Here is a 12,635-nt window from a genome sequence, read left to right as displayed (position 1 = left end):
TGATGTCGTTAAAGATAATTCAAGGGAGGATAGTAACACTTAGAAAGGAAGAAAAGAGGACAATTCAAATGAAAATAAGACTACTTCAAGAAAGAGATCAAATGTCTCACCAACAATTGGAAGGCTATTGATAAAGATAAATGAGTTTCCTGGTATATAGGTTTTGAAACATTCTTACTATTTTTTCCTTTTTCTTTTGTAAAGCTAAACTCTTCGATGGTTTTATGGTTTCTTATGATGTTTATCTTTGGATCTTTTCGCTTTCTACTTTAAGGCATAAGATGTTAGTAATTATTATTGGTAGGTTTGTTTTTAATAGTGATGGCTTTAACAGTATAGTGGTGACTTTAATAGTATGGTAAAATTAGTGTGTGATCAAATCACTAGTTAGATGTTTTTTTAAGTATTATTTTGCTAGGTGATAATATTTGTTTCTTCTAGTTGTAATGAGCTGAAATTGTTCTCTTTCATTTCTATTATTATATAATTTTTGTATTTGAATTGAGGGAGCTCTGCCAAGATTCAATGTGAGCTCTTTTGTAGGGAATAAAAGACTTTACGACTATCCTTTGCCGATGCTGAAAAACTAAGGGCTTTCTGTGCTTGCTATTGTAGGGATCGGGCTTGGAAGCGGTTTTCTTAGCCTAGTTGTGATTTTTACAATTGTTTGCATTTCAGTAGATTTTAACAATTCTATCATTTTTTTGTTTGTTTTTTATTGGTTATAGAGGAATGTATTCTTCATTTATTTTCAGATCATGTTCTTGCAAACCCATTTTTTTAGGAGAACCCGCAATTGTTTTAAAAATGCAGAGCTCACATTTATCTCAACATTCTGTTTGAGTTCTTCATAGGCGAATTGTAGAACCTACATGGGAAATGTTTCATCGCACTTAGTTCGCTGATGGATAAAAGCACTCCAGTTGAGATGAAGACATCAATATTTGATTTGAGGGAGCTCTCCCTACCATCTATTAAAAAAAGTAATTTAATGATCATGTTCATTTTTTTTTGGTTATTGCAAAGAAAGTGGGGGCTTTTGTTGTTGCACAATTGTCTTGAATTGTTATGCTCATACTATTCATTAGTTATGTCTAATAATAGTATAATTAAATACTTCACCAGTAAATAATTTGGCGACCTATAGTAAAAAAATCATCTTTATAAGTTCCATCTACAAATTTGTGAGCTGCGTATGCGATTAAACATGAATTGAAGACATAGAATCAATAAACTTTTCAATCCTGATTGATGAGGAATCTTGTACTTGATTAGACAGTTTCACAAACATTTCTAGCAAGCATCTGAAAACAAAGAATCAATAGATGTGGAAATTTTGCATACAGAATCCGGCAGCTTTGTGGGAGTGTTTGAATGAATAAATATTGTACGAAATGAATTATAACCATAGTAGATAATAGCAGATGTCATAACAATTGCTGGAGAGCTTTGGGAAGCTGTATTTTTGCGACAAGATAGTTCATTCTGTCTGATGGATGGAAACTGTCCCAAAATACATACTTTGAAGCGTCTGCACATGTGCCAATACTCAATTCATTACACAAGATCGACGCTTCCAAGAGCCCTGTTCCACAACATCCTCTCCGCCCTTCTAAAAACCCTGTACCATTTCAACAACAATAGAAAATATATATTAATGCTCACTGATTATTTTAAGAAGATTCTTATCGTATTTCATGATCCATATTTCTTTACAGCTCTCTTTCATTCGATAGATTATGGAATGATGGATTTATTGATATAAACAATTGAACATTATTTTATATTTATCTATTTACACGAACGATCAGAGTTGAACACGACAAGATATGTAGTTAGAACAAAAGAAGTCCAAAGTAAAGATGACGTTCACATATCTCACCATACTTCGCTGGGAATCTTGCAGCGTCATAGAGCTGGGAGAAAATGTCTAAATAGGCAATCTTTATGCCATCTGTTCCGTTAGACATCTGCAATAGTTTCAGCATTTCCGAATTAAAAATCATCGCCTCTTCGTTAAGTTTTTCAACACAAGTCTCCTTTCCGAGACCGTACAGTGTTATTTGCGACGGCAAGCAGCCAAACGGAGGAAGAGATGCCACCGCCACTCTACGTACGCCCAACTTTCGAAGCTCCTGCATTTCAACACATGACAATAAATACATGATAACTTCATAACGACATTGGAGTACAATTCTACAGCTTAGAAAACATGACAGAAGTCTCTGTTTGAAGAAATTGCCTCTAAGAAACTCGACAAAAGATTGAGCAGATGTTCTCTGTACTGCCTGCGATTATATTCAATCTGAAGAATTACGTTCACGTAGTAGTTGTTAAGATAGTCATTGCTCCCGATGCTTATCAGATAAACAGCGCCCGATAGAATTCTCGAGGCGTTTGCAGCGCCCACTACGCCGGCTAAATCCTCTCTGTATTGTCTGTAGAGCTTTAACTGATCTTCTAGACTTAAGACACTCTGTAGATGGACTAAGTTTAATCAGTTTCTAAGTAATATGATCTCTCATAGTAATGAAACACGCGAATTACTGACATAAAGTTTGGCAGTGCCATGGTATAAACCAGATCCTCCAGAAGCAAATGAAACTCCTCTAACAATGTTAACTCCTTTAGCATCCGGGTCCAAATAAGCGACCGTTGCAGAGCCCAGTCCAAGCATGGATGCTACGAAGGACAACACAAAATTAAGGCGAAGAAAATATAATTGAAATTACTTTTAAGTCATTGAATTACAAGAAGAGGAAAATCCCAATATGAATCAGATAGCCATACCGACGTAATCTATCGCTATGAATCCATTGGAAAATCGACCAGTTGGCTTTTTCCCAGGGAAATCTCGTCCGTAGGGAGGATGGTTGCTCTTTGCTAATGTGAGGAGATAATTGTTATTTCCTGCGTCAACTGTAGAATCTCCAAACGATATTAAAGCAGGGATTACTGCAGAATATACAGATGGGCCTGCAATTAATACAAGAATTGCCGCTATCAATAAATTATCCATCTCTTTCCAGCGATATACGGTCTAACGTCTGATATATAAGTAAGTGACATGAAGTCCGTTTTGTCGAAAAATAATAAGCACGTAAATGGCAGTGATTTCTCCTCAATATTTACATTGCAATGCTCGTTTACTACCTTGCAAAGTACGGTAAATGTCGTACACTCTCAGAAAACTTTATAAACTCGGTTAATTCGTCTTTTACTGGACTTCTACACAACGCCTTTGTCCATATTCTTACCAAGAAAAAATTGATGTCTATTTAGGTCGGTAGGAAGTGGGATGATTCTCTAACCTAAGCCTTGACTTTAAAGCCAGGTTAGTTTTTAACTGCAAAAGGAATTATACAATATATGTTATCATTTATTTCCCATGGAGGTTGAGTTACTTCTTTGTTTGACCTCTAAAGGAGGGTGATGACGTACAATTGTTACTTTGATGTATAGGAATAATTAATTTTCAACCTTTTTTTTTATCTAAATATATAGATTTTTCTATAAATTGTAATTCTGCTACTTCATTATTGGCTGTTGGAAAAAAGAGTAAGGAATAAATTTAAATTTGTTTACAAAAAAATAGTTAAAAATAAAAGTTGTTATTACTCCTTGGTACTTGAAGTTTTATACATCCAACGAACATAAGCACAACAATGGTCACACAATTCTACCGACAACTATCTTTTTTTAATTTAATGCACTCCTTAATCATATGATCTCAATCTACAATGTCACTGCAAGGGTTTCCACAATACGACGTTCAACGGGAAGTTTTGTGGGCTACAACACTTTTTATTATTCCTTGGATCTGAGATCTTGTCAACACAAGTAGAATCACTAGAAATTTAAGAGTAGCATATAAATGTCAAAGAGGGGAAATATTTTTAGATTCGGTACTAGAAAATTCTTGCAAGAAACTCGAGTTTTCCCAATGAAACTCTCACTCTATGCCAAGTAATCTGACTCATAAAATATAGAATAATATCAAATTTCTAAGGACTCGAATAGTAGATTAGATACAAACTTCAAAGTCCTTATCCAAATGCAAGTCTTGTAACTATCCTCAGAGTTACACATAACTAAATCCCTTAAGATGTCTATTCCTCTTGACATGGATATAGATTTTCTTGTACTCGATAGAGAAAACCCTTATGCACATCCACTAATGGTACAATTGTTTTTTCACTACCTCTGTTATGGTTTTCTCCATTATCAAGTCCCCCATTTTTTATTAATGAGTGATTTCTAATTATCATCCATTAGAAACCTAACCATTTTATTATTATTCATTATATTTTTGCAATTGTATAAGTAGGTAGAAGCAAGAAGTTGGGTCTCAATTCTACAAAAGTCCACAGATTGAGATCATGATCTTTAAGAAACGGGCACCCATTTTTTAAAGAACAGGCACCCGTATTAGGCTTTGGTGCCCAATCTAAAATTCAAAAAATGGGCACCCATTTTTTTAAAAATTTGGTGCCCATTTTTTATTTTCAAAAAGTAGGTACATTTTTAAAAAAATAAAAAATAAAATTAATTTTTTAAAAATGGGCATCCATTTAAAAAAAATAAAAAATGGGTACATGTTTTTCGAAAATTAGGTGCCCGTTTTTTAAATATTCAATTTTTTTACCAATTTAACTTTTTTCAAAACGGACACCTAGTTTTTGAATTTCAAATAATGGGTGCTTGTTTCTTACAACATGGGACGGGATTTTTTTTCTTGTGCCTCAGATTTTGGTTCGGTATAGGCTTGGTGAGACCAAGCCTATGACTTGACCTCTCAAGTTTTGGCTAAGGCATTGAACTGACAAATTCACGCTTTGCCATAACTTTTAGAGGGTCTTCCCGATCAAATTCTTTTTACAAAACAAAAACTCATTAGAGTTCTCACTTTCCTGATTTCATAAATATAAATTTTATAGTGTTATAATTTTATTTACTATTTTTGCATTATTTTTTAATCAAAGATTATACCTAAATGTAAACTAGCGAGGTTCACTAAAACTTTAATAACTTTTTTATTTTATGTCAACCTACATGCAAAAAATTTTTTTTCAAAGAAGTGAAATTTTGATCAAATTATGGTGTCCATACACAAGAGGTTTTAAAATTTACATTTATAGACAATTAAAAATTAATATAAAAAAATTATTCAATTAAAAACTAAGGAAAATTATTATCATCAACCTTTGGTGTGTTAGGTAACTTCCATTGAAAGGATTTACAAAAAAATTATTTATTTGTGTCAAATTATATTGTATGTACACAAGTGTGGTATGGTCCTGAAATAGGCATTTTGAAAAAGTGGTTTTTAAAGATCCATACCAAAAAAAACTACCGTATGGGTATACAAATAGGCTACATATTCAAAAAGTAGATTCCAAGCAATATAATTTTTATTTCTAATTTTTTTTAATATTCAATGTCTAAATGTCTCAAGTTTTGACATCAATTCATGAGAAATTTTAAAATAGGAAAAACACTTCCACTTTTTGTCCAAAAGTGAGACCCAACTTCTTGCACTTACCCAAGTTTTGGGTTATAATTTTTCTTCTATACTCTTTTTCAAGATATTTGGTCAAGATTCTTTTTCATCTAAATTAGAGTTCCTTTGAGACAACCTTGTCTCACAAATTATAGTCATGTATTGTTTTGTAAACCTAGAGAATAATCACACCAATAATTTTGGTGAAATCATAAAAACTATTGCAAATTAGCATGAGTTAGAAAGAGATTGAGAAATTTATGCAGAAAGTTGTTTGAAATCTAGATTGGTTGATTCATTGTGAATATGCTTTCAATTAGACCAACTCAAAAAGAATATCTATATTTGATTTTTGTTTGTTATATATATATATATATATATATATATATATATATATATATATATATATATATATATATATATATATATATATATATATATATATGTTGTTAAGTGTTTTAGTTAGGCATCTATAATTGTTCACAAATTTAATTTAATTTTCAATCATTTTGTTTCTATTCTTATAGATTTTTATGTATTTTTTTAAAGAATATTTTGAAATGGTCCAAATATATGTGTACACATAACTGAAATGTCCACATTGGAAAATGCATCCCAAGATTCAAAAAAATTGATATTTTACACAAGTCCTCTAATAATTGAAAGATCATTGGATTAAATTAATTTGTGGAAGTGGCATTGCATTATAGATTGGATTCCCTAGTATTTTCATTTTTCTTTAGTTTTTACTATAAGCATGATAAGTCATGGAAGGCCTCATTTTAACAATAAAAAAACTAAAAAAAATTCTTTAAAAAAATGTATTTTTAGTGTCGACCAAAGCGTTTCCCATGCCTACTAGTGCAAAGAAAGAAGTCGAGGTGAAAATCCTTTGGGATTTGTATGCATTTTCTAAAGATGGGAATCAAAGGTCATAAGTGGAAAAAGATGTTTGCTATTGATTTGGAGGATTTATTTGTTGTAGGGGAGCTCTTCTATGGCATCTGTAAGGAAACTTGGCAAGAAAGAATATAACTGTTTCCACATAACCCATAATAGATCTAAAATAAACACGGAATTAAAATCCACATGCAAGAGAATAGAAAACATACCCACAAAATTGTGACACAAGATATACCCTGGGAAACCCTCATTGAGGGAAAAACCCAGCCTCCAAAAGCATCCATCACTATGTATTATTCAGCAAAAATACCATTTCCATACAACCATGGAAGCCTTCATGGCCATAGCCACAACCAAGCAAACTATGTGAACAAGCATGAATCCACACATCCCATGCCATGCTTTCAACCTTCACAAATGCTCCCTTGGCTAACCTGTCAAGCCTTGTCCCACTCGACTCTTGCCTTTTGTCTTCTCCTTGTCCCTCTCTCTCTCACACTACAACAACTACCCTTGTGGCTGCTTATATAGTAGCAAGTCCCACAAAAACTACTAAGTGGTATTACATAAACCATGTGCTAATACCGTGTGCTACCTAACCCACTGACCCCACATTTAATATTGCGCATTTAATTCTTTTCCCCCACTATTAAATAATTACATAAAATATTTTCACAATGTTACAATACAACTCATCAAGAATATTTCATGGGAATCTTTACATGTTGCACGTCCATCTAGGCACAACATTACATAATTAAAAATAAAATAATAAAATAACAATATTATGCAATGTGTGCAACACCCATTATCTCAACAGCATCTCGATTCTATTGACTTTAACTAATGTTTAAATAAAATTTTATATTAGAAGTAATGTTTTAAGGTTCATTTCTTAGATCACAAGGAGTTACAAGAAAAATTTATATTATATTATTGACAATACGATATAAAATATTTACCACTTATCACTAATTTGAAATAAAACATGATAAACATTCAAATTAAGAATAATTCTTAATTATTATGAGACTTTAAATAAATCAACATTTAAGATCATACTTTCTTACCCATATTATATCATACAAAGAACATCCATCTAACACAATTCTTCTGTCTACGGTCTTCTTTCCCTATAATTTGTGATTGTTTATTATTAATAATTGATATATACATCTAATATCTATCAATAACCCTCTACAAAAGAACTAGTACTACACCTACCTTTCTCCTAATAAGCTATTGGAGGTTAAAATAATTTGAGGTTCTTCTACAAATTGGTTAGATAGGAAAAAAAAACAATGTTCAAATAAGTGTAGAAATTTTGAGCTTATATATATATATATATATATATATAATTTTAGAACATGACAGTATAATACAATACAAAACTATTTCATATGTATCACAATAAAGGAGGTAGTAAAGATAATTGAAAAAATGATCTATCTAACTAGAAGTATATTAATTTAGTACAAAGACTAGATAAATAATACAGGCTTAAGCTACTAGTAGTGTTTATTATTTAATAAATACATATTATACTTTTAATAAATTTGAATAGAATTCATATAAATTGTCAAAATTTTGGATTTCATCTTTTTATGCCTTGGATTATTTTAGTGCAAGGATTTCATTCATATGTAATTAAATAAGAAAGAGTTATGTTACACATTATTTTGTATTTGCCCCTTAAAAATCTATAGTAGTCTTCAAGTAAAGAATTATAGTTTTGAGGGGTAGGAAAATAAGAAGAGACTTGATTTAAAATTTGAATCATTAACCTAGAGAAATTAATCTACATTTTCAAGAAGGATAGAGGATAAAAAAGAGAGGAGTATTTTCTTACTTTGCCATTGAGAAATTTAACAAGAAAAGAAACTCCAATTGAGAGGTTTCATCCACTATGTTTATATTAAACTATCTCATTTCAAATGACAAAAAGTCTTGGAAGGAGGAATGCAAGAAGGGATGTTGGTTCTTTATGTGTGAACCTTGGGCTCTATTTGAAATACCCAATTTTTTTTCGATTCTACAAACTATAAAGGGATTTTACAAACAAAACTCAACATGAATGACAAGATTAAATTATGTCTTTAGTTTACTCATGGAATGTAAGGCCTAAAGTCTATTTTTCCATCCATACTCTAACTTCCCCTTTCTTGAGGTATTTTTCTCACATCCCAATTAGATCCTAGGCTCCAAACATAGCCTAGAGTATTATTTTACAAATATCATTTTTTTTCTTTTTTACTTTCCCTTTTACAAACAAACACTTGAACATTCAACACTCTTTCTTAGTGGGCCCTACATTCCAACATGAACTTCGAACCTTATGTTTTAGTTCCTTGATCCCAATCTCATCATCTATTCAATATATCTACATATTTGATCATAAGTCCTATAACATGCTTGGAATTAAATACCTTAGACAATAATATCCTATTCCCTTTCAGAGTTTTACCCCTACCAATTATCTAATTCTCATCATTTTTGATAAACTTTGTTCCAAGAGGGACATGGCACATAAAACTTGAGGTTTTAGTTCAAATTTTTGATCCACCCCTCAACCTTATAACTTAAATTTGATCTTAGATTTCGAAGTGGACATTCTCTCTTATGGCTTAGAACCTACTATTATGGTTTTCAATTATTGAATATTTCAAATATAGTCCTAAGCTTAGCCTATGTATTTCAAAGTTCCTTATTCAACTATGAAAAAATTAAACTATCAAATTTAATTTTAAATATTAAATATTTTAAACCCGCGTTATTGAAAAATTAAATATTTTAAACTATCAAATGCATTTTACCTATTTAAAGCCAAAATCCTCAAGACACACCCAACATCACAATTTTTGGGTTCCTTTTGAAATTTGACCATTGCAAAAAAACTAGTATTAAACTACATATTTTAAGCATACATTTGATCATAATTTGATATATATCAATGGTATATTTTCTTCCACCTAGCCACACTTACTGTAATTGAGTTCACCTAGGTCCCAATAATGAATGTTTATATTTTCTTCCATCCTTGATGTTTGTTACAACAAAATTAAGACATGGGCTAGATGCTATTTTTTTGTATAGGTAATTGGTTGAAGCCTAGATTATTATTGTTAAGAGTAATTATTATTGTGTTAATTTCAAGTAGATTTGAACCCAAGACCTCCCTGATGAGAGACTCACAATTTACCCATGTGTTGTAAGCTCTTTCCTATGGGCTAGATGTTATTATAATAACACTAGTTAGGGATTTATTTTATAGTTAATAAGGGAATATTATCTTATCATTTTTTAAAATTGGCTCAATGCATTTAATATTTATATTTATATTGATCTGAGTATGAGTATCATAAAAAGGTAGTGAAAGAGAATTGAATTAGATGCAACAAAAAAAAAGAATACAAAAAGGGGAATTTAGCTCAATTTCTTATAAACAATATGATTGAGTTAAATAAAATATGTATTTGGTATAATGGGAATAATAAGCACTTCTAGGTAACTCATAGGTTATAGCATATGAATTTTAGAAGCTTTATTGGGAAAAAGGGAACAACTTTGAAGATAATGGCTTATGAAACTCATATTTATTTTCACCATTTAAAAAATGATATAGAGACTTCCTTAGGTTGTGAATTTGTAACTACAATCCAATTGTCCCAAAAAATATTCTTAAGAACATTTTGAAGAGTTGGGCCAAATGCTACAAAATTCTCTATTAAAGCATGTCTCAATTCTTTTTTAAAATCAAATTATTTCATTTTAGGCTTCAAAATAATCTTTTAGTGTTTTTTATAAACTTCTTGAATATTATTTTTGCTTTATTTCAAGATCTTTTATATAACTATAATAGTAATTTAATAATTATCTTCACCTTATTTTGTTGAAATAATCAACAATTTGTATGGTCGTGTGGGTTAAATGCATGATTGCCCAATATAGAGAAAACAAGGAAGCTATCAAAACTAACAAAAAGAGTAATTCTTAGATTAATAGATAGAAGTATATGATCTTATACTCTTTTATAATTCATCCTAGTTGTATTCCTTCTTATTATTTGTTGAACCTTATCAGAGTCATAAAGATAATCATTATAAGTGATTAATGTATAACAAATGAACCTAGTGATCCAAACAAAAGTCTTGTGACCCCTTGAAAAAAGAAGAATATTTTTTAATATTTCCAAGACTTCAATATTAGGTAGACAAAGAGAACTAAGGATCAAAGTTATAAAAGTTGCTAAAATTGGATCTATAAAACTAGCATAAGAAATCCTCATAATATTGTTTAGAAATTAAGTGAGAGGGTGGTAAAGCAATAAATTTCAATCTTGTTACAAAACTATTCATTCAATCAGATTTGCAACTTTAAAATAGTCTTTTAAAATATTTTGAAATATTAAAATTGAATTAAACATTCCATAAATAATTCATAGTATTGAAACTAGTTAGTCTAAATTTTTATATATAGATTTATTCAATTATTTTAATATAACTATAATAAAATGCTATTTTCCTTTGTGCTATCATTGTGCCATGAAATATTATATTGTAATACAAGGGCACATCATTCCATCACACCCATATATAAAAACCAAAACACAACTCTCTCTTTTTTAGTTCAATAGTTATGCATTCATGCCAGTGCTAATTTGACATTAACACTGACCAATCAAATCAAAAAATTTAAAAGATTATATGAAATTTCAAATGTTTATATTTTTTCTAATTTTTCATTATTTTATAAATCACATTTTTCATTCATTCTATTGGTCCATACTATTTTTGGTGGGGGAGAAAATTAATTTTCTTCAACAAAAATACAAATATTTTCTAACAACTTCATCATGCATTAATTACAACTTTATCTTTTCCACATTTGTGACAAGTTGATAAGATTTTTTTTTTCAATTATTTTATCTTCCACCTCACACAACATGTCTAATCAGTATTAATTATCACAATCTATTTTTCTTAGCAAGTTTAAATATAGAGTTAAATATTTTTAATCTCTTATTTTACATATATTTATTATTAGTTTTACATTGATGATTATTTTTGACTATTTGATATGACTTGTTTCTAAAACTTCATGTAATGCATAAGTTAGATTATATATATATATATATATATATATATATATATATATATATATATATATATATATATATATATATATATATATATATATATATATATATATATATATATATTTCAATATGTTATATCTTTATATTTGAATTTCTAATTTTTTTAAAGTTTTCTTTTTTAATAAAAGTAGTTAAATTATTACTATTGTTTTACTTTTATAAAAATTAATTAAACAATGTTATTTTTTAATTATATTTTATAATAGTGTTTGTAATATGTATAATTGATAAGTGTTACAATTTATAAACTATATCATTTATTATTATTAATATTTTTTATTTAAACAATTTATCATTTAGTTTAAATATATTTAGAACTTAAAAATATATTTTAATATTTAATTAATAATTATATTTTATATTTAAAAAAATACTAAATGAAATAACTATAAAAAAAAATAATTCAATTCTAAAATTTATATAAATTTTTATTAATTTTTTATAAACTATGTATTAAAATTAAATAGTTATATTCTAGTTCTCATTTATAGAAATGTGAATTTTAATATAAAAATTAAATTCTTAGTTTCATTAATTAAAATATAATATATTTTAATTTTTTATTATAACCATGATTTTATTTTAACTATTTGTTTTATTAAGAAAAATAATTATATTCAATTCTCTCTCACACACACACAACTTATGTTGATATCACTATATCTTACTATTGTCTCTCTCTTTCTCTTCCTCCTCTATATTATTTATCCTTTTTTCCTTTGCATATAGCTTTATGTTGTTATTGTTCTATACTGCTATTTATGTCTATCCTAGTTTTTGTCTAGTGCTAATGATTAAAAATAGTGTGCATTTCATTTGATAATCAAGATGAGAATAATACATAGTTGGGGAAGTTTTTCCAACTACTAATGGTTTTCTAGTAGCATGCATGGTATGCTTAAACATATAATGTGATACTCCAAATGCTTCATCACTTCCTCAAGTTCTATAATTCAAATATTGGTATGGATATCTTTCCTCATTGCACATATTTTAAGTTGTCAATGTAGAAGGGGCAAATTTGTCTAAAGAATATGTATTGATCATAGTATGATATTAAGTACTTAGTGCCATGTT

General features: G+C 29.1%; 1 protein-coding gene across 1 annotated transcript; it reads right to left on the bottom strand.

The window, feature by feature from the left end:
* Positions 1-1,387: 1,387 nt before the first annotated feature.
* Positions 1,388-3,164, bottom strand: LOC149577832 (GDSL esterase/lipase At5g03810-like). The gene is made up of 5 exons (XM_089793795.1): positions 2,791-3,164; positions 2,552-2,682; positions 2,243-2,476; positions 1,883-2,135; positions 1,388-1,621 (listed from the first exon to the last, which is right to left on the bottom strand). Exons 1-5 carry the CDS (start codon positions 3,017-3,019, stop codon positions 1,428-1,430), a joined length of 1,041 nt encoding a protein of 346 aa, XP_089649921.1. The 5' UTR covers positions 3,020-3,164; the 3' UTR covers positions 1,388-1,427.
* Between the last annotated feature and the right edge of the window lie 9,471 nt (positions 3,165-12,635).

The sequence above is a fragment of the Cupressus sempervirens genome, chromosome 1, assembly GCF_028749045.1.
Source record: "Cupressus sempervirens isolate cs-2001-9-10 chromosome 1, ASM2874904v1, whole genome shotgun sequence".
Lineage (NCBI taxonomy): Eukaryota > Viridiplantae > Streptophyta > Pinopsida > Cupressales > Cupressaceae > Cupressus > Cupressus sempervirens.
This window is presented reverse-complemented; position numbering and strand designations above follow the sequence as displayed.